Below are 25457 nucleotides of genomic sequence, written 5' to 3'. Positions count from 1 at the left end.
CCCCTGTGGGCGTAGTTCTCACCTCCCATGGGTGCTGCCCTCAACTCCCGCGGGGACCCCACTGTCACAGCATCGCTGTGGGCACCATCCCCAGCTCCCCTGGGTGCTGTCCCCAACCCCTGTGGACACTGTCACCTGCTCCCCTGGGGGTGCTGTCCCCAACCCCTGTGGGCACAGTCCCCATCTCCCCTGGGTGCTGCCCCCACCTCCCGTGGGCACCCCACTGTCACCATCACAGCACACACACCCCCATCCCCAGCTCCCCTGGGTGCTGTCCCCAACCCCCGTGGGCACCATCCCCAGCTCCCCTGGGCACTGCACCCCCCTCCCGTGGGACCCCCACTGCCACCACCACAGCACCACCCCCCCCCCCCCATCCCATCTCCCCGCGGGCACCACCCCGCGCCCCCCCACGCACCACTTCCACCGGGCCACGGCCACCGCGTGTGCCCCCCTCCCCCGCACCCCCCGGTGTCCCCACGCGTGGGGCGGGCGCGGCGGGTGCAGGGAGCGGCTGCGGCCGGCGGAGGGGGCTGCGGCCGCGGCGGAGCGGGCGGCGGGCGGCGCGGCGGGGCCGGGGGAGGAGCCAGGCGCCGTCGTTGGCCGCCGCCGCTGCGCCCCCGCTCCGCTCCCCTCCGCGCCCCGCTCCGCGCCCGCCGCCGCCGCCGCCGCCCAGGTACGGCCCGAGCGGGCCCCGCCGCAGCCCCGGTGTTCGCCGCCGGCCGCGGCCCCCCCCGCCTGAGCCCGGCCGCAGTTCGGGGCGTGCAGGGGGTGGGGGGGGGGCGGGGGGGTCGGGGCGGGGGGGGGGCGGCCGGCCGGGAGCCGCGGGGAGCCCCCGGCCCGAGCGCGCACCGGGAGGAAAAACACGGGTAAATATCTTGGAAAAATCCGGGCGTTTGGTGTGGGGCGGGGGGGGGGGGGGGCGACGCGGGGGAAAGGGGGGCCTTGGGGGGCTCTGCCCCCCCCCGCCTCCTCCGAGCGTTGCTGCAGCGCGGGGCTGCCCACCGCCCGCCACGCCACGACCCGAGCGGGGGGGCCCGCAGCGCGCCCTCCCCCCCCCCGCCCGCAGCCGTGGCCCCCCGGCCCCGCGGCGCTGCGTGGCCGTGGCGTGGCGGCGTGGCGGGGCCGTGGGCCCGGGCCGTGGCGGCGGCGTGGCTCTGCGGGGACGGTGGCCGCGGCGGGGCCGTGCCGTGGGCAGGTCGCGGGGCCGTGCCGTGGGCAGGCCGTGGCCCCGTCGCGGGGGGGGGGGGAGGTGGTCCGTGGCCGTGCCCCGTGGCCGTCCCCGCCCGCTCCCGCTGCTGGCAGCGGCGGCAGGAATGCCTGCGATTTTTTTTTTTATTTATTTTTTTTAATTTTTTTTTTATTATATTTTTTTCTGCGCCGGGAGCAGAGCGCGGGGGGAGCTGGGGGGGGGGGGGGGCGGTTCGGCCGCTCCCGGTTGGGGCGGGGGCAGCGGGGGGCGTCCCCGGCGCGTGGAGGGGGTGGGGGGGTGGGGGGGGCTCCAGCTCCGCACCCCCGGGCTGCCCCCGCCGAGCGGGGCGCGGGGCGTGGCGGGGGTCCCCTCCCCACGGCGGGCCGCGGTCCCGCGGGGGGGGAGGGGGGAGGGCGGACCGTCGCGTCCCCCCCTCTCCAGCCCAACCCCGGGGGATGGGGGGGGACCGAATCCTGCCCGGGGTGCGGCGGTCCCGGTGCCGCCGGCGTGGCGCGGGCTGCGGGCCCGGCCCGGGCTGCGGTGCGTCCCCCCGTGCGAACCGGGGAAACTGAGGCAGGGCGGCCGGGCGTCGCGGCCAAGGTCACCCCGGGGCCGGCCGGCCCTGCCCGGGCCTCCGGCTCGACCTCCTCGGCGGCCCGGCCCCGCCGCGGCCCCGGCCCGACCTTCAGCCGCCGCGGCCGCCGTGACCCCCGCGCCGCGGGGCCGGCACCGGCAGCGGGGGGGGGCCGGGGCTGCACCTCACCCCGCCTGACCTCCGCCGGCCCCCGGGACCCCCGAGGCTCCGGTGGGGCGTAGGGGGCCGGGGCCGCCGTTGGGCGCGGGCAGGCCCCGGTGGAACCGGTTTGGGGGGGCTCCCCCGCCCGGGGGTCTTGGCGCAGGGTGGGGGCGCGGCGCATCCCCCCCCCCCTCCGGCGCTGCCGTGCGGCTGCGTGTGTGTGTGTCGTCCCCCCCCCCCCCGCAGTGCTCGCATCGCCGGTACAACCTCGGGATCAGAGGGGGGTGGTCCCGGGGGAGGGTCCCCGCCTGACACCCCCCCACCCCCCACCCGGCCGCGGCCGTGACCTTCGCGGGGCCGCGGCGTGGCAGCCCCGCGGGTGGGGGTCTCGGGAGCGGGGGGGGGAGCAACGGAGCGGGGAGCCCGGTGCGGGCGCTAAGGGCTCCGCACCCCCGGGAACCCGCACCCCCGGCCCCCCCCCGGGGGGCGGCGGCTCCAGGAAGCGGCGCCCCCCCCGCTCCGCTCCCCGCCTTTCCCGGGGCAGGACCGCGGCCGCCGGCAAAGCCTGGAGCTGCGGCGGGACCGGGTCGAGCCCCCCGGGGGTCCCAGCCCGCGGCCCCCCCCGGCCCCGCCGGACCCCGCGCAGCCGCCGGTGCGCGGTGGAGCGCGGGGGCGGGGCCGGACGCCTGGGTCCCCTCCGGGGCGGGGGGGGGGGGGGGGGGGGCAGGAGGAGGGGGGGGTGCGGTGAAGGCGGGCGCGGGCAGGACGCCCGGGGCCCCGCTCAGGCTGGATGCAGCCGGGGGGCGCAGCAGGCCCCCCCCCCCCCCCCGGGGCGCGGTCACATGGTGGTGGCTCCAGCACTGCGGACCCTCGTCCTGGCCCATCCAGGCAGGGGCTGGTGGTCGTGGGGACACTGCAGGGACCGTCCCCCGTGTCCCCTCCCTGGGTGGGACGAGCACCCCGGTGCCGGTTCCCACGTCCCGCTGTGGGCGCTGACCCCGGGCACCTCGCGGGGAGGTGACGGCTGCATCCCCTGCCCCTGCGAGTGGGGCCCCCCAGGGAGGGAACCCAGGAGCCCCGTCCCCGTCCCAACGCACGTGAACTGGAGCCCCCGATTTAGAAACGTCCCCATCGCTGTGCCAAGCTCCGGGTGCTGAGAATAGCTCCCTGGCGTCCCGGCACAGCCTCCCTGGTGACAGGGGCACCCCGCAGGGCTGGGGCCCCACAGCCCCCCCAGCGAGCTGAGACCGTGGGTGCTCAGCACATGCCAGGCACCCAGGGCTGGGTGTCCTTCAGGGCCGGGAGGAGAAGGGACACAGGGATCCGGCCGCATCCTGCTGCACCGGCACAGGGGGCACGGTGGTGGGGGAAGCGTCACCGTGGCTCTTCCTCGGTTGTGCTGGTGGCCCAGTGGGCTGGGGAAACTGAGGCACGGCTGAAAGCGGCCAAGCAGGGTGGGGGGAGCGGAGCCGGGGCTGTCACCTCATCCCGCACGCTTGGGTGCCGTGGGAAGGAGCAGCCAGCAAAGCCTCAGTTGGGCTTAACGGCACCAGGAGTCCCTTGGGGTTCATGGTGGCCACGGGGCCAGGTGGAGGTCAGGCTCGTGGCACAGGTCCCCACAGTGGCGACACTGGTCACGTCGGAGGTGCGAGGCCACGGCGGCCCGTGGGTGCCTGGTCAGCGCCGGGGCAGGTCACCGTCCCGGTGGCCACCTGCTTTTGCTTGGGTGGTGGCTTCGCCGAGCTGTGGGCGCGGACCTGGGCTGAGCCAGGCAGTGCCATGGCACAGACTGGCCCCCATGTGCGTGGGGAGGGGACACCACGCAGGTCCCCCGTGGCACAGGGTGGGCTGCCCTGATGTCAGGCCCATGGCATCCCCAGTGCTGGGGCTGCCCAGCTGCTGCACATGCCTGGGATTCCTGCAGCCTCCCAGCACGATGGCCCCACCACGCTTTTGCCACGCATGCCCCACGGCGCCGGGCATCCCCACGGCACCGGGCATCCCACGGCACCGGGCATCCCATGGCACCGGGCACAGGGAGCCTGGCAGCGGCAGAGGTGTGGGATGGGCACATGGCACCGGGCACAGGCACGTGTGTGGCACCAGGCACAGCCACACACATGGGCACCGGCGTGTGCTGGGTGCTGCCAGCCGTGCCACGGCAGGTGCCGCCACGCCTGGCTGCGCTCCCCCGGCACGGTCCTGCCAGCCTGCGTAGCCGGGATTCCTGGGGCTGGGGCACAGCGGTGCCACCCTGCTGCCACCGTGCCACCAGGCATCGCATGTGGGGGGCTGGCAGGTGTGGGGGCTGGCAGGTCTGCCTGTGGCGCCCTGCCCCCCGCCTGTGCTAATCACGCTAATTGGCACCCTGGCTAAAGCGCTTAGGCCCTCACCGCCCTGACCCAGCCGGCAGCTGGGCGGGGGGAGGGGGCACCTGGGACCCCCGGAGCCCATCTGTCCCGGGGGGGCAGGGACACCAATGGGTGTCCCTGTGTGGCATCCCTGGTACCCAGCACCCGTGTCTGGCTGCATAGATGTGGCCGGTGCCTTTGCAGAAGGGTGTCTCCCAGGCTGTGGTCCCCATCCTGGGGGGTCCCCAGGGGTGGCAGCTCTGGGTAGTGGGGTGCTGGGTGCCCCCGTGGGGTGAGGTGGCTCCCGCCACCAGCCCAGCCCTGGACTTTGCCCCCAGGTTGTTTTCCATCTCCTGCAACCACCCGACTCAGCAGAAACGCTCCCCTGGGCGTGGGGCTGGGCTGGGGGGGGGGAGAGCACAGGGTGGGGGCCCCACCGGCTGCCACCCCACTCCCACCCAGCCCTGCAAGGTGGGGACGCAGGGGTTGGGGTGCCAGGGAGCAGCAGGGAGGGGGGAGGCTGAGACCTGACTGCGCTCATCGCAGGTGTCGCAGGAGGAGGAGGAGGACGAAGGCCACCTCCCATGTTTGTCTGTCTGGGATTCCTCGAGCGACAGTTCCTGGAGCGGCACCACGGGCACAGCCGGGTGCTGGGTGCCGGTGATCCCGGGGGTGGCGGCGGGGATGCCGGCTGGCGTGGGCAGCCCTGGGGCTTTAGCCCTCAGCCCCTCTAATGCCGCACCGCTCGCCAGCGGGGAAACTGAGGCAGCGGTGGCCGAGCCCACCCCGTGCCAGCGTTCGGCAGCCCCCGTGCCCCGGCCCGTGCCCGCTCACCCCTGGTGGCGATGCCCCCCCCCAGCCCCACACATGCCCTGAACGGGCGTGCGGGGTCCCGGGGGAAGGGGGGGGTGGGGGGCGGCGGGGGGGCTGGTGCCCGGCGGGGCCGTGCGGCCCTGGCGCGCTGCCAGTGCCTATACTTGGAAGTCTCCGCGCGCCGTTCCCATATGGAACAAACATTTGCTGCAGCCCCCGGCCGCGCCGCCCTGGCTCTATAGGTACTGCTGGTGGCCGGCCCCAAAGCCTGGCCTGGAGCTGTGCTGGGGAGCCCCCTGCCCCCCCCCCCCTCCCCGCCCCCAGACCCCCCCCAAACCCCCCCAGGGTGGGGAGCAGACCGTGGGGTGTGCAGCAGTGCCTTGGTTTCCCTGCAGAGATGGGCAGGCGGTGGCCCCCGCTGGGGCATGTTGCTGGGGGGGTGGGGGGTGGGGGTGTCCGTGGGAACCCATCACACGACCCCCGCGCCCCCCTCCCCCCCCGCATCACACGTGCGCCCATCTCACAGCTGTGCAGGGTGCTGCCACGCACCCATGGGTGCAGCATCCCTCACCCCCATCCCAGCGCTGCCCAGGCATCCCCAGCTGGAGGGGGGCCAGGGGGCCAGGCGGGGGTGCCCTGTGGCGTGGGGGTGCCGGGGGGGGCCCTGGGCGCAGCCGAGCCCCGGCCGCTGCGTTTTAAATCCGCCGGAGGAATTTCTGCTGCGGCCAAGACAAACGTGACCTACTTTCTGCCTGTCCCCGCACGGAGCGGAGGAGCCCGAGGCCTGGGCACAGCGCCCGGCACAGCCCCACGCCCCCCCCGCCCAGCACGGGCTGGGGGCCCCCCGCACCCCCCCGCTGGGGCAGGTCACCAGGGGTTCACTGGGGGTGCTGGCAAGCAGGGCCCCCCCATCTCGCTGGGGTGTTGATGTGTGCAGGGTGGGTGCTGGGCACCCGTGGGGACGTGGAACCTTGGGCGGGGGGGGGGGGTCTTGCTGGGGTTGTGCCTTGGTTTCCCCGTTGTGGGGGGGTGCAGCAGTGGGGGGCTGGGGGTGCCCCCAGTGCTGCCTGTGCCCTGGCCCCGCCACACGGTGTCTTTGCTGCAGGAGAGCTCGCAGAGGAGGGATCACCCAGCACCCCCGGCCCCCCCGGTGCCCCCCACCCTGTAAGTCTCCCCCCCACCAGCACGGGGCAGGGGTGGGGGGACCCTGCATGCGGGGGGTGTGGTGGGGGGCCCCTGCGTGCGGCAAGTGCATCAGGGCTCAGCCTGACCCCAGGCACGGCATCCGTGGGGGGCTCCCCTGGGAAGGGGGAGGGGGGGGCTGTGCTCTGCACCCCTCGCCCCAGGCTCCCCCCACTGCTTGAGGGGGGCCCCCCAGCCCTCCCCCACGGCTGGGTGCAGCATCCACTGCCCCGCCCCCCCCGCGTGTGCCTGTGCTTCCCTACACGCTCTCACGCAGCCTTGCACAGCCTTGCACACCCGTGCACACCCATGCACAGCCTTGCACAGCCTTGCACACCTGTGCACAGCCTTGCACACCCGTGCACAGCCTTGCACACCCGTGCACGCTCCTGCCCAGCCGTGCATGCTCTCGCCCAGCTCCGCGCGCCGTTGCACACACCCTGCAGGCCGTCGCTCACTCCACGGGTTCTTGCACGTCCCTCGTGCTCCTGCCCAGCCCCGTGCGCCGTCGCACGCTCCCCGTGGCCTTGCGCACCCCGCACGCTCTCCCCCAGCCCTGCACACCCTTGCACGCTTTCCCACGCGTTCGTGCACTCCTGGTGCGCTCTCGCCCAGCCTTGCACCGTGGCACAAGCTCCCAGGCCTGCCTCCCCCCCCCCCCCCCCTCCTCACCGGGGGTCCGTGCTCAGCGCGGTTTGTCTTGGCAGGATCCGGCCCGGGATGGTGCGCGGAGCTGAGCACTGAGGCGGGCGCCATGGGGCGCGCGTCGTAGCCCCCCGCCGTGGCCCCCCCGCGCGTGGCACCGGTGGCGGAGCCCACTCGGTCGGTGCTGAGCGCTCCTTGATGGAATTGCGGTGAATGGAACAGAAGCCCAGCACCCTGGACCCGCTGTCGGAGCCAGAGGACACCCGGTGAGCCCCTCTGTCCCCGGTGTCACTGTGCCCCGTGTGTCCCCAGGTGTCCCTGTACGTGCTAATGCCCTGGGAGTGCCCCCAGTGTCCCCGTGCCTGGTGCATCCCAGTGCCCCAAGTGTCCCCATGCCCTGGGTGTCCCCGTGGATCCCTGCGTGCTTGTGTGTCCCCATGCCTGGTACATCCCTGTGCCCAGTGTGTCCCCATGGATCCCTGCGTGCTTCTGTGTGTGTCCATGCCCCACGTGTCCCCAGGTGTCCCCATGCCTGGTGCATCCCAATGCCCCAAGTGTCCCCATGGATCCCTGCGTGCTTCTGTGTGTGTCCATGCCCCACGTGTCCCCAAGTGTCTCCATGCCTGGTGCATCCCTGTGCCCAGTGTGTCCCCATGGATCCCTGCGTGCTTCTGTGTGTGTCCATGCCCCACGTGTCCCCAAGTGTCCCCATGCCTGGTGCATCCCTGTGGCCCATGTCTCCCCATGCTCTGTGTGTCCCTGTGGATCTGTGCGTGCTTGTGTGTCCATGCCCCATGTGTCCCAACGCCTGCTGCATCCTTGTGCCCCACATGTCCCTATGCCCTGCGTGTCCCAAGTGTCCCCATGCCCAGTGTGTCCCAATGGATCCCTGCATGCTGCTATGTGTGTCCATGCCCCAGGTGTCCCCATGCCTGGTGCATCCCCATGCCCACTGTGTCCCTATGCCTGGTGTGTCCCTGTGCCCTGCACGGCTGTGTACGTGTCCATCACCCATGTGTCCTCATGCCCCGGGTGTCCCCGAGTGTGTTCATGTCTGGTGCATCCCTGTGCCTGGTGTGTCCCCATCCTAGTGTGTCCCCGTGGATCCCTGCATGGTTGTGTATGTGTCCATGTGTCCCAGTGTGTCCTCATGGATCCTTGTGTCGTCATGTATGTGTCCATGCCCCAGGAGTCCCCATGTCCCCATACATCCCTATGCTTGGGGTGTCCCCATGGATCCCTGTGTGGTCATGTATGTGTCTCCTTTCCCTGGGTGTCCCCATGCCCTGGGTGTCGCCATCGATCCCTGTGTGGTCCTGTATGTGTCCCTGCCCATGGTGTCTCCATGCCTTGGGTGTCCCCATGTCCGCACACATCCTCATGCCTGGGGTGTCTCCATGCCCTGGGTGTCCCTGTGAATCCCTGTGTGGTCATGTGTGTGTCCCTGCCCCAGGTGTCCCCATGCCCTGGGTGTCCCCATGGATCCCTGTGTGGTCATGTATGTGTCCCTGCCCCACGCATCCCCACGTCCCGGGTGTCCCCATGCCCTGGGTGTCCCCATGTCTCCATGCATCTCCATGCCCCAGGTGTCCCCATGGATCCCCGTGTGCCCATGTATGTGTCCCTGCCCCAGGTGTCCCCGTGCCCCCCCCCCCCCCCGCCCTGTGTCCCCCCCGTGTCCCCACTCGTGCCCGTGCCCCCCCTGCCGCCCCCCCGCTGCCGGGGCCCCTCGCGCCCTGCCCGGGGCTATTTCGGGCGGTGGCGGTGCCGTGCCCGGGGGCCGCCCCGGGGTCACCTTGGGCTGGAGCCGCCCCCCCCCTCCCCTCCCCCCCCCCCCCCCCCCCCCGCAGGTGCCCATCCCCGGGGCGTCGGGCCCCCCCGGCCGGCCGGGCCTGGCGGCTCCGCCAATGGGCTGGGGCCGGGCGGGCGAGGCGCGGACCCCCGCCGGCCGCCATTGGCTGAGCCCCTGTGACGTCACGTCCCCGCTGAGCCAAAAGGACATTTTGTCTTTGACTGTAAATGAGCCCCTCCCCCACCCCACCCCTCCCCCACCCGCTCCCCTCCCCCCCCTTTCCCCTCCCCCACCCCTTCCTCGCCCCTCCCCCAGCCGCCACCCCTTCCCTTCCCCTCCCCCCCCCGCCGCCACCCTTCCCCTCCCCCCTCCTCCCCCAGCCCCCTCCCCGGGCGGTGCCGAGGCCCGGGGTGGGGGTCCCCAGGGCCCCGGTCCCAGCTCGCACCCATGGGTCCGCACCCACGCGTGGCACTGCCCCTGCCCGCCCCCCCCCCCCCCCCCGGGTGAGGGGTGCCCACCTCCTAGCTGGGGGGGGAGGGGGGGGGCTTGGGGAGGCCTGGGGGGGAGCTTGGGGGGGCCGTGGGGCACCGTCCCAGCCTGGCCCCCTCCCGCAGGTGGCTGGATGGCAAGCGCAAAAGAAAGAGCAGCCAATGTTTGGTGAAGACCAGCATGTCAGGTACGGGCTCCCCCCAGGACCCCCCCGGCACTGCCGGGCACCCCGGGGTCCCCCGGGCACCCCATGTTCCTGCTGAGTCCCACAGGGTCCCTTGGGCACCCCCACGTCCCTGCTGGGCACCCCAGGGTCCCCCCGGGCACCCCGTGTCCCTTCTGGGCACCCCAGGGTCCCCTGGACACTCCCACGTCCTTGCCAGGCACCCCAAGATCCTGTAGGCACCCCGTGTCCTTGTTATGTTCCCCAGGGTCCCACGGGCACCCCCACATCCCTGCTGGGCACCCCAGGGTCCCCTGGGCACCCCATGTCCCCCCTGGGCACCCCATGTTCCTGCCGAGTCGCCCAGGGTCCCTTGGGCACCCCAATGTCACTGCTGGCCACCCCAGGGTCCCCCGGGCACCCCATGTCCTTGCCAGGCACCCCAGGGTCCCTGGGGGACCCCATGTTCCTGCCAGACCCCCCAGGGTCCCCTGGCCCGCCAGCACCCCACATCCCTGCTGGGTCCCACAGAGTCCCCAGCACCCCACGTCCCTGCCAGGACCCCCAGCACCCCTGTCCTCTCAGGGTGCCTGTGCCCCCCCCGTGCCCTGGGGCCGTGGGTCGGGCCGGGGCGGCGCTATCGGGGCCAGCAGCACCCTGGGGTGGGAGATAAGGGGGGCCCGGCCAGGCGCTGCCCCCCAGCCCTGCCCCATTCCCCAGCGGGGAGCGGCCGGCACGGCCAGATCCTGCCGGGCAGGAGGAGGGGCTGCGCCTCCCCGCTCGAGGAGGGGGCAGAGCACCCAGGGGCCCCCCATCCGGCACACACGTGGCACCAGGGTGGGCTTTTGGGACCCCAACTCCTGGGTTTGCGCCAGGCCGGGGGGTGGGTGGGGAGCCCGGGGTGCTGGGGGGACCCCTCCATGTATTGTGGGTGCCTCAGTTTCCCTGTGAGGCTGGTGATGGGGGGGGGGGGGGGGGGGCTTGGGGGGCTGGTCCCCAGGCTGGGAGGCTGGGGGACCCCGGACAATAGCGGGGACAGTGGTCCATTGTGTCCCGGGGGGGACAGGGACGCTCCCCCCCTGCCGCCGGCTCCTGCCGGATAATGGGAGCTTTATTGCTGCGGGGGGCTCGGGCAGCCCCCCCCCCAGCCCCCCAGCCTTTAACCCTTCCCATGCCGGGGCTGGCTGCAGTGGGGCAGGGGGCAGATGGTGCTGCAGGGGGAAACTGAGGCAGGGGAGGGGAGATGCAGCGGGGGTCCCTGACACCCAGCACCCCCTCCCCCCCCCAGGGTACATCCCTAGTTACCTGGACAAAGATGAACAGTGCGTGGTGTGCGGGGACAAAGCCACCGGCTACCACTACCGCTGCATCACCTGCGAGGGCTGCAAGGTGAGAGGGCAAGGTGCGGGCAGGGGGGGTCACGGGGGCTCACCGGGGCTCACCGCGTCACCCCACCCCCACCCCCCCACCCCTGCTATCCCTAGGGCTTTTTCCGTCGGACCATCCAGAAGAACCTGCACCCCACCTACTCCTGCAAGTACGATGGCTGCTGCGTCATCGACAAGATCACCCGCAACCAGTGCCAGCTCTGCCGCTTCAAGAAATGCATCTCCGTGGGCATGGCCATGGACCGTGAGTGCTGGGGGGGGCACCCACTGCTGCCACGGGGGGTGGGGTGGGGGTCCCGGCACGGCTGGGGGTGCTGTGGGGTGCAGCGCGGTGCCCGGTGCCGGAGCAGGCACAGGGGTGCCGCGCCGCAGCCGTGGGGTGGGATACATTGTGCGTGGGGTTGGAAGGGGGGTGCTGGCTGATGGCGGGCGGGGGTCCCGGCAGTGGTGCTGGATGATTCGAAGCGGGTAGCGAAGCGGAAGCTGATCGAGGAGAACCGGGAGCGGCGGCGGAAGGAGGAGATGATCAAGTCGCTGCAGCATCGCCCCAACCCCAGCGCGGAGGAGTGGGAGCTGATCCACGTGGTGACAGAAGCCCACCGCAGCACCAACGCCCAGGGCAGCCACTGGAAGCAGAAGCGGAAATTCCTGGTGAGGGCATGGGGTGGGGGGAGCCCACTGGCACCCCGGGCCACCACCCCGGTCCCGTCCCCCCCCCGGCCCGGTGTCAGCTGAGCACCCCCCAGCTCGGTGCACACATGGCGGGCAGCGTGCACGGTGCCTCTGCACCAGGGGGGCGGTCGGTGCTGGGGCTTTGGGACGTCGCCTGGTGTCCTTGAGCTTGTCACCCCCAGAAGGGTTAAGGGGTGAGCGGTGACCGAAGGGGACAGCTGCGGGGTGGCCCTGTCCCTGTCCCCGCGCTGGCACACAGCTCCCTCTCCTGGCTGCTGCCCCGCACCCAGCCCTGCCTCGGTTTCCCCCTGCCGTGATGGGGTGCTGGGGGGGTGGGAGGGGGAACATGGTCACAGCGCAGCCCCCAACCCCGCCGTCCATCCCCCCAGCCCGAGGACATCGGCCAGTCACCCATGGCCTCCATGCCTGATGGGGACAAAGTCGACCTGGAGGCGTTCAGCGAGTTTACAAAAATCATCACCCCGGCCATCACCCGCGTGGTCGACTTTGCCAAAAAACTGCCCATGTTTTCGGAGGTAAGGGGGGTCCAGGGGAGGGCGGGGGGGGCGGGGCTGCAGCGGTCCCCCTGCTGATGCTGTCACCCACCCCCCCCCCGCCCCTCCCTGGCAGCTGCCTTGCGAAGACCAGATCATCCTGCTGAAGGGCTGCTGCATGGAGATCATGTCGCTGCGGGCGGCCGTGCGCTACGACCCCGAGAGCGAGACGCTGACGCTCAGCGGGGAGATGGCCGTCAAGCGCGAGCAGCTCAAGAACGGCGGCCTCGGCGTCGTCTCCGATGCCATTTTCGACCTGGGCAAGTCCCTCTCTGCCTTCAACCTGGACGACACCGAGGTGGCCCTGCTCCAGGCTGTGCTGCTCATGTCCTCAGGTAGCGACATCAGCGTCCGCGCCCAGGGATGCTAGGGTGCGGAACGGGGTGGGCACCCAATGCCTGGGGAGCCATAAGGTGCATGGGTGGGCACCCTGACGCCCAGAATCTTCAGCATCATGAGGGTGCATTGGGAGGGCACCCCGATGCCTGGAGCCCCCGGCATCCTGGGGGTGCATTGGACAGGCACCCCAATGCTCAGAGCCCTTGGCATCCAGGGGGCATATTCACCAGGTGCCCCGATGCCCAGAGCCCCCGCCATCCTGGGGGTGCGTTGGGTGGGCACCCCAATGCCAGGAGCCTCTGGCATCCTGGGAGTGTGTTGGGTGGGCACCCCAATGCCATGAGCCCCTGGCATCCTGGGTGTGCGTTGGGTGGGCACCCCAATGCCAGGAGCCCCTGGCATCCTGGGTGTGCGTTGGGTGGGCACCCCAATGCCAGGAGCCTCTGGCATCCTGGGGGTGCGTTGGGTGGGCTCCCCAATGCCATGAGCCCCTGGCATCCTGGGTGTGTGTTGGGTGGGCACCCCGATGCCCAGAATCTTAAGCATCCTGAGGGTGCGTTGAGTGGGCACCCCAATGTCCAGAGTCCCTGGCATCCTGGGTGTGCGTTGGGGGGGCACCCCGATGCCCAGAATCTTCAGCATCCTGGAGGTGCGTTGGGGGGCACCTCAATGCCCGGAGCCCCTGGCATCCTGGGGGTGTGTTGGGTGGGCACCCTGGGGAAACTGTGCCCCACTGGCTCTGGGGGGATATGGGGTGGGCACCCCAATGCTCCGGGGTGCATGGGGTTGGGCACCTGGATGGTGAGTCCTCGGAGGTGGGCACGGCTGGGAGCTCCCAAGGTGGGCACTCAAACACCCACTGCCCTAGAGGCTGGGGGGGCACGGGGGGGCACCCAAACGCCCCTGGGGAGCTATGCCAGGCCATACTGGGGGAATGTGGGGAGAGCACCCTCATTCCCAGTGTGCTGGGGAGCTGTGCTGGGCTGAAAGGGGTGCAAAAGTAGGCACCCCAATCCCCTGTGCCCCAGGAGTATGGAGTGGGCACCCCAATCCCTAATGCTGAAGCCTGGGGGTGCAGAGGGTGGGCACCCCAATCCCTAACGCTGCAGCCTAGGGGTGCAGAGGGTGGGCACCCCACCACCCAGTGCCCATGAGCATGGTGTGGGCACCCTAATCCCAGTGCCACAGCAGCCTGGGGGTGGGTGCAAGGGGTGGGCACCCCAGTCCGCAGTGCCCCAAGAGCATGGGGTGGGCACCCCAATCCCTAATGCTGCAGCCTGGGGGTGCAGAGGGTGGGCACCCCGATCCCTAACGCTGCAGCCTGGGGGTGCAAGGGTGGGCACCCCAATCCCTAACGCTGCAGCCTGGGGGGTGCAAGGGTGGGCACCCCACCACCCAGTGCCCATGAGCATGGTGTGGGCACCCTAATCCCAGTGCCACAGCAGCCTGGGGGTGGGTGCAAGGGGTGGGCACCCCAGTCTGCGGTGCCCCAAGAGCATGGGGTGGGCACCCCAATCCCTAACGCTGCAGCCTGGGGGTGCAAGGGTGGGCACCCCAATCCCTAACGCTGCAGCCTGGGGGTGCAAGGGTGGGCACCCCAATCCCTAACGCTGCAGCCTGGGGGTGCAAGGGTGGGCACCCCAGTCCCAGTGCCCATGAGCATGGTGTGGGCACCCTAATCCCAGTGCCACAGCAGCCTGGGGGTGGGTGCAAGGGGTGGGCACCCCAGTCCGCGGTGCCCCAAGAGCATGGGGTGGGCACCCCAATCCCTAACGCTGCAGCCTGGGGGTGCAGAGGGTGGGCACCCCACCACCCAGTGCCCAGGAGCATGGTGTGGGCACCCTAATCCCAGTGCCCTGGAGCCTGGGGGTGGGTGCAAGGGTGGGCACCCCAATCCCTAACGCTGCAGCCTGGGGGTGCAAGGGTGGGCACCCCAGTCCCAGTGCCCATGAGCATGGTGTGGGCACCCTAATCCCAGTGCCACAGCAGCCTGGGGGTGGGTGCAAGGGGTGGGCACCCCAGTCTGCGGTGCCCCAAGAGCATGGGGTGGGCACCCCAATCCCTAACGCTGCAGCCTGGGGGTGCAAGGGTGGGCACCCCAGTCCCAGTGCCCATGAGCATGCTGTGGGCACCCTAATCCCAGTGCCACAGCAGCCTGGGGGTGGGTGCAAGGGGTGGGCACCCCAATCCCTAGGGGTGCAAGGGTGGGCACCCCACCACCCAGTGCCCAGGATGAGCCCCTCGATGCCCTGGGGAGCCATGCCAGGCTGCAGAGGGTCTACAGGGTGGGCAACCCAACACCACGGGGGGAGGGGGGGGTGACACAGAGCGCGCAGCCTTGGCGGGGAGGGTGATCCCCCTCCCTGGACGGTGGATTCCTTGTTTCCCGCAGACCGGACGGGGCTGATCTGCGTGGAGAAGATCGAGAAGTGCCAGGAGACGTACCTGCTGGCCTTCGAGCACTACATCAACTACCGCAAACACAACATTCCCCACTTCTGGCCCAAGCTGCTGATGAAGGTGACGGATCTGCGGATGATCGGCGCCTGCCACGCCAGCCGCTTCCTGCACATGAAGGTGGAGTGTCCCACCGAGCTCTTCCCCCCCCTCTTCCTCGAGGTCTTCGAGGACCAGGAGGTGTAGGGCTGCCCACCCCCCCCAGTGCCCCCCCAACCCACCCCCGCCCCAGCTCTGCCCCCCCTCCACCCACCCCCCCTACATTTTTCTTATCCCTGCCCCACCCCCCCTCCAGGGGCGAGGGCGGGGGGATGCTGCGCCCAGGGTGGGGGGTCCCGCTGCGCCCCCCGCCGCCGCCCCCCCCCCCCCCGCGCCCCAGGACTTGACGAATTTTGTTTGTTTGCACAGGGAAGGGCCCCGATGGTCGAGCGTTTCCTTTATTGTCCTTCTCTTCTTAGATTATTATTTTTTAAGCATTTATTTCCCTCCCTGAGAGGCTAAAATATTAAACTAACTGCACTTTGGAAGGAGAGAGGAGGAGGAGGAGGAGGAGGAGGAAGAGCAGAGGAGAGGAGGGGGCTCTGGGCTGCACAGGGAGAGGCTGCCCCGGCCGGGGGGGGCCCGTGGCCACATGCACTTTTGGCCGGGCAGCGGGGGCCGGAGGGGGGGTTGGGGCCAGGACCCCCCCATAGCGGGGTGGGGGGCACCGGGGGGGCATGGCGGTGGCAGGGGGGACCCCAGCCTAAAGGGGGGCAGGGCTGGTGGGTTCCCCCAGCCCACCAGCCTCTGGGTCTTGCCCCGGCTGGGGTTGTGCCCCCCCCACCCCCCCCTACCCCAGATTTGGGGCCAGATTCGGGGCTTTGGTTTTTCTCTCTTTTTTTTGGGCTGAGAGGAGACGATTTTGTGCCAAGCGCCGGCGGACACTGGGCGCTGCGGGACACCGGGGGGGCGTCGTGGGGACCCTCTGCGGCTGCCCCCACCCCCCCCACCTTTTCCGTTGTCTTTTTTTTTTTCTTTTTTTTTTTCTTTTTTTTTTTGTTGTTGTTTTTACCCCTCGTCCTCGTGGGTTTATTTGTCGTGTCCGTCAGGAGTTGCAAAGGCCCCGGAGGTGCCGGCGAGGGGGAAGGGGGCAGCGGGTGCCCCCCCCCCAGGACCCCACATGTCCCCCACTGCACTACTGCCCTGGCCCCTCAGCAGCAGCACTTCGGGGGGCTGCACCCCCCAACCGCTCCCCCTGCTCCCGGGGGGGGCCAGGTGGCGGCAGGGGCCAGTAGGGGGGCTGGGGGGGGCCGGGGGGCCCAGCTCAGTGGGGGGCAGGGCTGTGGCGGGGCACCCGGGAATGGTTTTATCACCTTTTTCCCCCCCCCGAGTTTAGGTTTGTGAATTTTTTCTTACCTCAGGCGGAGGCCGAGGGGGGGTGCGGGCCGGGGGGTGGCCGGCGAGGCAGGCAGCCTGCCGGGGCCCACCTAAGCTAATATATATATATATATAAATATATATAAAATATATAATTTTTGTAATTAAAAAAAAAAATCTTTTTACGGGTCGTTTAAAAGCAAGAAATCCCAACACAAGACACTTCCCCCCTACCCCGGGCACAGGGGGCCAGGCTGGGCTCCCCACCACAGCCCAGCCCACCCACCCCTGCCCCGGGGGTCATGTCCAGGGGTCCCGCCAGACCCCCTGCAGCCAGGTCAGGGGGTGCAGTGGGGCTGTGGCATGGCAGGGCTGTGGCAGCCATGGGTGCCCTGGCAGCCGCGGGGGGGTCACGGTGCCCCCGGCCCCTCGCAGCAGGGCCAGCTTTGCATGTGGTGCAAAATGTCTTAAAACTCTCACCCCAGGTGCCCGGCGCGGGGGGGGTCCCAGTGTGGCCCCCAGCAGGCACGGCTGCAGGTTGTGCAATAGGAACCAGTGCTGGGGGGGGGGGCACAGGGGCTGGGGGCTCACCCCCCCAGCCCCCCATGGTCACGCTCAGCCCTGTGCTGCATGCGCCATCCAGCACTGGCCTTAACACGTGCCTTTGGGCTGGGGGCAGGGGCCACAGCCCCCCCGGCAGTGCCTGTGCCATCTGATGCCGGTGCAGCGGCCGTGCATGCTGGTGCAATGCCCGTGTGGTGGCCGTGCTGTGCCGTGCGGTGCTGGTGCAGTGGCTAAGCCGTGCCAATGCAGTGGCCGTGCATGTTGGTGCAGTGGCCATGCCTTGCTGGTGCAGCAGCTATGCGTGCTGGTGCAACGCTGGCACAGCAGCCAAGCCGTGCTGGTGCAGTGGCTGTGCACGCTGCTGCAGTGGTGGTGCAGCGGCCAAACCACGCCGTTGCAGTGGCCATGCAGCACCATTGCAGCGGCTGCACCAAGCCAGTGCAGTGATCCTGCAGTGCCATCGCAGAGGCCCTGCCATGCCAGTGCAGTGGCCGTGCACGCTGCTGCAGTGGTGGTGCAGTGGCCGTGCAGTACCAGTGCAGTAGCTGTGCAGCACCGTTGCAGTGGCCGTGCCGTGCCGGTGCAGCGGCTGTGCATGCTGCTGCAGTGGTGGTGCAGTGGCTGTGCCACACCACTGCAGTGGCCGTGCAGTACCAGTGCAGTACCATCGCAGTGGCCGTGCACGCTGCTGCAGTGGCGGTGCAGTGGCCGTGCAGTACCAGTGCAGTAGCTGTGCAGCACCGTTGCAGTGGCCGTGCCCGCTGCTGCAGTGGTGGTGCAGTGGCCACGCCATGCGAGCGTAATGGCCACGCAGCACCATTGCAGTGGCCGCACCACACCGGCGCAGTGGCCCTGCAGTGCCGTTGCGGTGGCCGCGCACGCTGCTGCACTGCTGGTGCCGTAGCCACGCGCGATGCCCGTGTCCCCCTGCGCGCGATGCCCTGCCTGCACGCTGCCCCCACTCGCTGCCCACCCACACGGGGCAGGACGGAGCCGTCACAGGACGTGTCTTAAGCAGCAAACGTGACCCCCCCCCCACAGCCGGGTGAGGGCCCCCCCGGGCAGCAGCACGGTGCCCTGGGGTGGGTAATCCTTGGGGGGGCCCAGCCCGGCCCCCCGCCCCACTGGCCAGCACCCCCTCGCACTCCCCCGGGCCGCTCCCTCTTGTCTCCGTCTCGCGTCGCCATCGCACGTCCAGCGTCGGCCCCGGCTTCACCGGGGACGGGGGGGGCAGGACCGGTGCTCCCCCCACCCACCCCCCCCCGCCACTGCCTCCCCCCGGGCCGTCCCCATCCCCGTGTCCCCCTGTCCCCGTGTCCCCCGGCCCCCCCTAAGCACATACCTCATGGCTCCCGGAGCTGCCCCTGCTCGGGGCGGCGTCGAGCCCCGCCGGCACGGCTCGGCACGCCCTGGCACGGCACGGCCTGGCGTGGGGTCCCCCTACTATGCATGGTGGCGGCGGGGGGCCACGGCCGGCGTCGCTGAATGTAGGGCGCGGGACGGGGGGGCCGCTGAGCTCCGTGACAATCACAGTCTGTGACGTGCGATTTTAAACCCTTTTGTGTTTTGGTCAGGATTTTAAAGAAAGATATTTTTATGGTAATTGTTGCTGGTCTATTTTACTATATATTTATGTAATAAATATATGATGAAAAAAAAAAAAAAACCAAAAAAAAAAACCAACCAACCAAACCCAACCAAACCCACCCACACGGCTTGGCTGGATCCGGCCTCTTGCTTTCCACCACTGGCTGCCAAAGTGGGGGGGCCGGGGCGGGGGAACCCCCCCGGCACTGCCAGTGGAGCCGTGGGGCTGGTGCCCGACTGGGGTGGGAGGGGTGGGGGGTGTTCTGGCATCCTGGGGGGTGCAGCCCCCCCTGCCCCACCCTGGGGTGCCCGGCAGGCGCTGTGGGGGTTCGTGCTGCACCTGGGGGGGTTGGGTCGTGCGTCTGTGTCCCCTCCCCACCCGCGGTGCTATGTACAGGGGTGGCGGGTGCGTGGGGGAGGGGGTCCCTGGGGTCCGTCGGGGCCCTACTGGGCGTCGATGCGGAAGGAGAGCAGCTTCTCGGAGTGGAGGTTGTTGAGGGTGCGCAGGTCCGGCAGCTTCAGCAGCAGTTTGGTGAAGCGCGATGTCTCCGCCGGGTGCGTCTTCAGCACGAGGGCGCGCAGGGCGCGGATCAGCGTCTCCTGCAGCTGCTCCACCGATGCCGTGTCCTCCATGCCCGAGCGGTCTGCGGGGACGGGGTGTCACCAGGCGGGCAGCAACCCCCCCGGCGCGCCCCCCCCCGCCCCCCGCAACATCACCCTGGCTCCCACCTGCCGAGACCAGGACGACGGCGGTGAAGAGCCCCAGCTCCTCGTCGGTGAGGTCGAGGGCGCTGAGCTTCTCGCTGAACTCGAACATGGAGCTGAGCAGGTCACCCATGCCCATGCCCCACAGCTCCTCCAGGCTGTACTTTGTCCGGCTCATGAAAGTCACCGTCTGCTCCTTCACGTCGAAGAGCGAGGCGAAGCGAACCATCAGCACCTGTGGCACACGCGGCGTCAGCGGGACGGGGACGCCCTGCAACGCGATGGGCTACCGTGCAGCGCTGTGGGGTGTTGAGCAAATGCCGTGCTCTGTGCGTGCCGTGGGGCGCTGGGCAATGCCGTGCGTGGTGCTGCAACTCAGTGCATGGGACACCATGCAGTGCCACGGGGCACTGTGCCAGGCCCGTGGGACACCACACAGTGCCAGGGGGCTCCGTGCCATGCTCTGGGGCACCGTGCAATGCTCTAGGAGAGCAGTGCCCACACCGTGGGGCTCCATGCCGGTCCATGGGGCACCGTGCCAATCCATGGGGCATCATGCAATACCATGGAGCACCGTGCCAGTCCATGGGGCACCGTGCAATGCCACAAGTCTCCGTGCCAGTCCATGGGGCACCATGCAATGCCATGGAGCACCGTGCCAATCCATGGGGCACCATGCAATGCCACAAGGCTCCTTGCCGGTCCATGGGGCACCGTGCAATGCCACAAGTCTCCGTGCCAGTCCATGGGGCACCATGCAATGCCATGGAGCACCGTGCCAATCCATGGGGCACCATGCAATGCCACAAGGCTCCATGCCGGTCCATGGGGCACCGTGCAATGCCATGGAGCACCATGCCAATCCATGGGGCACCGTGCAATGCCACAAGGCTCCATGCCGGTCCATGGGGCACCGTGCAATGCCACAAGGCTCCATGCCAGTCCATGGGGCACCGTGCAATGCCATGGAGCACCGTGCTAATCCATGGGGCACCGTGCAATGCCACCAGGCTCCGTGCTGGTCCATGGGGCATCATGCAATGCCATGGAGCACCGTGCCAATCCATGGGGCACCGTGCAATGCCACCAGGCTCTGTGCTGGTCCGTGGGGCATCATGCAATGCCATGGAGCACCATGCCAATCCATGGGGCACCATACAATGCCACCAGGCTCCATGTTGGTCCGTGGGGCACCATGCAATGCTATGGAGCACTGTGCCAATCCACATGACACCATGCAATGGCACAGAGCAACATGCCGTGCCATGGGGCACTGTGCAAAGCTGTGGGGCACCATGCCGGGCCACGTGGCATCATGGCCTCCATTGAACCCTCACTGTCCCACGACATACCTCGAAGGTGCCAGCCTTGAGCAGGGTGACCTGGTCGTGCTGGGAGAGGGCCTGGAAGCCGGGAATGTGCTTGGCGAACTCGACCACCTCACGGACGGCGGGGGTGAAGCTGAGGGAGAAATCCTCCCAGATCTCCTGCACCGAGCGCCCGCTGCGGCCAGGCAGGTGGCTGTTCATGGGGCAGGCCTGCGGGTGACGGCACGGCTCAGCCCGGCACCGCGGGGCTCCCCCAGCCCCGCCACCGCGGCTCGGACAAGGCGATTAGTGCGATTAGTGTCTAAAAATACCCGGTGGGGGGGAGCGGGAGCCCCCGGGTGCTCACCGGCAGGACGTCCTTGGTGCCACAGGGCCAGGGACAGCCCCGCGCCGGGGGCTCGGGGTAGGCGGGGGGGCAGAGCCGGGGTTCGGGGGGGCCGGGGGCCCAGGTTGGGGGAGCGTCCCAGCGTAGGAGGCTGCTGTCGCAGGCCGGGGGGGGTCCCAGCTTGTCGTGTGCATAGACGAAGATCTCCTTGTGGGCCTTGGCCACCTGCGCGATGACGTCCTCGGTGGCCCCCCCGGGGCTGGGTGAGCGGGGGGGTGTCAGCTGCTGGGGGAACTGGGAGAAGCAGGCCGGGGGGGCGAGCAGTGGGGGGCCGGGGGGCGGTGCGCGGCCCCCTCCCGGCACTGGACCCTCGCCGGGGACGGGCATCCCTGGCAGGGCGCTGCCCATGCCGCTCATGGCGCTCTGCATCTCCGCCAGCATCCGCTGCTTCTCCCGCTTGGGGATGCGCCCGAAGCGCACCGCTGCGGGGGACACCGGCGTTAGCGAGCAACCAGGGCGCGCCGACCCCCCCCCCCAGCCCTGCACGATGTGGAGGTGGGGGCTGCAAGGAACGTGGCTGCATCCCTACCCCCCCATCCTAGAGGGGGGGGGACAGTCCCGAGTGCCAGGGCACTTGACCCTGGAGGGGACATTCAGCCCCCAGCATGGGGGTACCTGGTCCTGGAGGGGACACACAACCCCCAGCATGGGGGTGACCCATCCCAGGAGGGGACACTCGGCCCCCAGCGTGGGAGGACACAGTCCTGAATGTGGGGGTACCCAGTCCTGAAGGGGGGACACAGCCCTGAGCATGGGGGGAGCTGGTCCTGGAGGGGACACACAGCCCCCAGCATGGGAGGACACAGTCCTGAATGTGGGGGTACCCAGTCCTGAAGGGGGGACACTCGGCCCCGAGCATGGGGGGAGCTGGTCCTGGAGGGGACACACAGCCCCCAGCATGGGGGGGACACATCCCAGGAGGGGACACTCGGCCCCGAGCATGGGGGGAGCTGGTCCTGGAGGGGACACACAGCCCCCAGCATGGGGGAGACACATCCCAGGAGGGGACACTCGGCCCCCAGCGTGGGAGGACACAGTCCTGAATGTGGGGGTACCCAGTCTTGAAGGGGACACAGCCCCCAGCATGGGGGGGGGACACCCATTCTAGGAGGAGATGTGCAGCCATATGGAAGGGGGGGGACATCCTGTGGGGCATCCATGGCACCCAGTGCAGGCAGAGGGACACAGCTCCGGAGGGGACATACAGCCCTGGCTGTGGAGGGGACGCAGCCCACAAGGGGACACACAGATACACCCCCAGAGGGACTGTACAACACGGGGTCCCAGTTCTGGGGGGCCCGGGGGGGGCTGAGCTCACCATCACGGGACATGCCGACCAGCAGGCACTTCTTGAAGCGGCACTGCTGGCAGCGGTTGCGGTTGATGCGGACAATGGAGCAGTTCTCATTCTTCAGGCACTTCTTGTACTGGATGTTCTGCTGGATGCTGCGACGGAAGAAGCCCTGTGGGGTAGGGGGGGTGTCACTCAGGGACCCCCAGCACAGCGGGGGCTACCACCACCCCCTCTGGCCCCATCCCTGGTACCTTGCAGCCCTCACAGGCATGGACGCCGTAGTGGAAGCCGGAGGCGACATCCCCGCAGACCTTGCAGAGCAGCACCATCCCGTTCAGCTCTGTGGAGGGACAGGGGTGAGTGGGGTCCCGACGTGCCCACTGGGGTGGGGTGGGCACACACACCACGTGCCATCCCCCCACCTGCCCCACTCACTGGTGACGGTGCTGCCAGCTTTGCTGGGCGAGCTGCGGCGCCGCTCATCCACAGGGACCTGCTGCACCCCGGGGAAGTTCACTGAGGAGCTGTACGAGGAGGAGGAGGAGGAGGAGGAGGAGGAGGAGGAGGAGGATGAAGAAGGGGAGCCATCCTCATGGGGGGCCAGCGAGCCCCCACCGTAGGCACGGGAGTCCTGGAGGGAGCCGGTGGGTGATGGGGGAAAGTAGGTGGGGAAGGGCTGGGAGCCCGACGGGGAGCTGCTGTTGGAGCTGTCGCTGCAGAGCGAGACGGGGCTGGTGCGGTTGGGCGAGGCGCCGCTGGAGCCCACGTAGCTGATCACACCGCCTGCGAGCAGAGCACGGGACCACCCGTGTACTGAGCTGCACCGGGCTCAGCCCCCCCCCGGCCGACAGCAGGAGGGTGTCCCTGGGGAAGCACCTCGAACGCATCCTTGGACCCACGGGCACTCTGCCGCAGCGTGACCACACGTGTGCCGCCCACCCTGACTCAGGCACAGTGCCTGCCAGATGCCACGGGTGCTGGCCCCACGTGGGACAGGACGGCCTGGGTGTGGGCTAGTTGGGGACATGGGCACGGCGCCCCGGAAGCATCCGTGGGAGGAACGCAGGCTGGGAACCCATCAGAGGCGTCACCGGGAGGTCACGGCAGTTCCACCTGCCGGCTCCGGCCCGTGGCACAGCCTGGTGCTCAGCCCCATGGCGCAGCCCCCCATAGCACTGGGGGGGGGGGGGGGGGGGGGGGGTGTCACAGGGCAGCCCCCCCTCAGTTGGCAGGATGCAACCCCACTGCTGGGCTGAGGCTGGGGGTGCTCTGCGTGGGGGTACCCCACAAAAGGGGGGCCCGCATGGGGGCACATGCCCTGGCACAGGTCACAGCCTCCCCCCCCCCCCCCCAAACACCACACACAGCACCGGGACGCTGCTCTGGCTGACTCAGGGCCGCGACACGTGGAGGGTGATGTTGGGGACACACGGGATGGCCGGGGACATGTGTCTCCCGCCGCACACGGTGCCACTGGCACGGATACCGCCATGCCGGAGCCAGCCTGCCACCGCCAGTCTGAGCCACCTCCAAAGAGGGTCACTGAATTGGGGACAGTGGGTCCCCTACCACCTCCCACCCAGGACTGCAATTCCTGGGGACCCCCAGCTGCAATTCCAAATATTGAGTGGGGGGTCCCCTCATCCCAAAGCCCCCGGGACCCCCCACTCAATATTTGAAGGGGGGGTCCCGGGGGCTTTGGGGCGAGGACACCCCCCAAGGGTTTGCCCCAAAGACGTGGGGGCTATTCCCGACCCCACAGCACCGGGACCCCCCGAGGACCCCCCCTCAATCGGCCTCCCCCCCCCGCCTCCAGCCCCAGCTCAGGCGGCCTCACGCCGCCGCCCCACGTGCTCGAGCCGCACGTGGCCTCCCGCGGTCCCGCCCCTTCACGCTTTGCCCCGCCCCTTCCCTCCCATTGGTCCGCCGCGAATCCACGCCCCTTTTTATCGTTGCCCTGGTGATAGCCCGCCCTCCCCAGGTTGGAAAGGGCGAGTGGAACGCGGCGTCCCCGCTTCCGGGTGTGACGTCACGAGGGGGGGTAGCGATGATGTCATGAGGCGACCAATGGGCGGGGGCGGGGCGGGGCTGCGGGGAAAACAAACTCCGCACGTGGCAGCGGCGGGGAGGGGGACACGTGCCGAGGGGGGGGGTGGGGGGGGGCACCGCCTCCGTTTCCCCCCCCCCCGCCTCCTCCGTTCCCGTTGCCGGTGCGCGTCCCCGCGCGGGGCGCCCCGACACAGTGACACCGCCCCCGCCGCCCACGGAGCGCTCGGTCCCCGCTTGTCCCGGTCCCGGAGCGCTCTCCCCTCCGCTGCCCGGGATAGCCGGGTGCACCGAGCCCGGTTCCTCACCCTTCGCACCCCCGTGTCCATCGCGCCCCGGCGTTCAGGACTCCCGGCTCCCGGTCTCCATCCCCACCGGAGCACCCCGGTACCGGTGTCCAGGTCGCCCCGCTGCGCAAGACGCCCGGTGCCCAGGCGCATCCCTCCCTGTCCCCCGCCCGGGGACGCCCCGGCCCCGCCGCCCGAGCCTTACCCCGCTATGCAGGACCGCCCGGTCCCGGTAGGAAGCAGCCCCGCTCCGGGATGCGGTCCCGGTACGCATCCTGCCCTGTCGGGTGTGCAGGACCCCCCGGTCCCGGTGGCCGTCCCCCTCCGCCTCACGGTCCCGGTGCACCGACCCCCGCCTCCGATCCGATGCTCGGAACCGCTCCCGCTGCTGGTGCCCGCACGGTCCCGCCGCGCACACCCGCGGGGAGGGGGGGGGGGCGGGGGAGGGGGGCGTCCGTTCCGCCGGGGCACTGACCTGTGCTGCCGGCTTCGGGGGCGGCCATCCTCACCGGGGGTGGGGGGCGGCGTGTCCCGGCTCCGCCGAGGGAACGGCGCCGAAGGGGGCCGCGGGGAGCCGAGCTGAGCCAAGCCGAGCCGTGCCGCGCCGCCGCCCGGCAAGGGCTGTTGTGCGCCCGCCGCCCGCCCCGCCGCCCGCCCGGACCGGCCGCGGCTGCGCACTGGGCCGCACGCGGCGCCGCCGCCTCCCCCATGTGATTCCCGGGGAGAGCCTCGTGCCCCAGTGACACACTTTCCGCCGGCGGCCCCGGCCCCGCGGCGCCACCGGGGAGCCCGGCGATAACGGGGACCCCCGCCCCGGGGCCGCCTCCCGGCCCCGCAGGGACCGGCCCCTGGCACCGGCCCCGCTCGCCCTGGCTGGGGCTGCCCGGGTGCTGCTGTCCCACTGCATGGCACCGGGGTGGTGGCAGGGACAGCTGGTGACTTGTCACCCTGAGACCCTGCACGGTGTGGTCCCTGTGCTGGGGACACCCGGGTATGGCATCGTCCCCTGCACATGGCACTGTCCCCTGTGCTGGGCATACCTGGGTGCAGTACTTGGCACCCCTGTCACCTTGCACAGCGCTGTCCCCTGCACTGGGGACACCCGGGTATGGCACTGTCCCTGCACTGGGGA

At 70.2% G+C, this 25457-nt stretch overlaps 2 protein-coding genes across 4 annotated transcripts; one reads left to right on the top strand and one right to left on the bottom strand.

The window, feature by feature from the left end:
* The first annotated feature begins 634 nt into the window (after positions 1–634).
* Positions 635–16289, top strand: THRA (thyroid hormone receptor alpha). 3 transcript variants are annotated; one of them, XM_040617193.1, is made up of 10 exons: positions 635–676; positions 6198–6256; positions 6982–7185; positions 9326–9387; positions 10652–10752; positions 10848–10995; positions 11197–11402; positions 11813–11959; positions 12054–12312; positions 14709–16289. In XM_040617193.1, the coding sequence occupies exons 3-10, from the start codon at positions 7133–7135 to the stop codon at positions 14957–14959; spliced, it is 1227 nt and encodes a 408-aa protein (XP_040473127.1). In that variant the 5' UTR covers positions 635–676; positions 6198–6256; positions 6982–7132; the 3' UTR covers positions 14960–16289. The 3 variants fall into 3 exon arrangements, with proteins under 3 accessions (XP_040473127.1, XP_040473128.1, XP_040473126.1); XM_040617194.1 differs by lacking the exon at positions 635–676 and adding an exon at positions 852–869; XM_040617192.1 differs by lacking the exon at positions 635–676 and having other exon boundaries at positions 6093–6256.
* A 2321-nt stretch (positions 16290–18610) lies between these two features.
* NR1D1 (nuclear receptor subfamily 1 group D member 1) lies at positions 18611–24943 on the bottom strand. The gene is made up of 8 exons (XM_040617177.1): positions 24801–24943; positions 22428–22775; positions 22244–22332; positions 22017–22161; positions 20660–21120; positions 20338–20523; positions 19010–19220; positions 18611–18924 (listed from the first exon to the last, which is right to left on the bottom strand). The coding sequence occupies exons 1-8, from the start codon at positions 24826–24828 to the stop codon at positions 18725–18727; spliced, it is 1668 nt and encodes a 555-aa protein (XP_040473111.1). The 5' UTR covers positions 24829–24943; the 3' UTR covers positions 18611–18724.
* Positions 24944–25457: the final 514 nt, after the last annotated feature.

The sequence above is a fragment of the Falco naumanni genome, chromosome 18, assembly GCF_017639655.2.
Source record: "Falco naumanni isolate bFalNau1 chromosome 18, bFalNau1.pat, whole genome shotgun sequence".
In the NCBI taxonomy this organism is placed as follows: Eukaryota; Metazoa; Chordata; class Aves; order Falconiformes; family Falconidae; genus Falco; species Falco naumanni.
This window is presented reverse-complemented; position numbering and strand designations above follow the sequence as displayed.

What these genes read in the sequence shown, in the direction of transcription:
- THRA (XM_040617193.1), top strand. Translation starts at nt 7,133, where the DNA reads ATGGAACAGAAGCCCAGCACCCTGGACCCGCTGTCGGAGCCAGAGGAC. An exon ending in GGTGAAGACCAGCATGTCAG is followed by an intron (nt 9,388 to 10,651) that starts GTACGGGCTCCC and finishes TCCCCCCCCCAG; the next exon opens with GGTACATCCCTAGTTACCTG. An exon ending in TCACCTGCGAGGGCTGCAAG is followed by an intron (nt 10,753 to 10,847) that starts GTGAGAGGGCAA and finishes TGCTATCCCTAG; the next exon opens with GGCTTTTTCCGTCGGACCAT.
- NR1D1 (XM_040617177.1), bottom strand. Translation starts at nt 24,828, where the DNA reads ATGGCCGCCCCCGAAGCCGGCAGCACAG. An exon ending in CCCCGAAGCCGGCAGCACAG is followed by an intron (nt 22,776 to 24,800) that starts GTCAGTGCCCCG and finishes CTCTGCTCGCAG; the next exon opens with GCGGTGTGATCAGCTACGTG. An exon ending in AGCTGGCAGCACCGTCACCA is followed by an intron (nt 22,333 to 22,427) that starts GTGAGTGGGGCA and finishes GTCCCTCCACAG; the next exon opens with AGCTGAACGGGATGGTGCTG.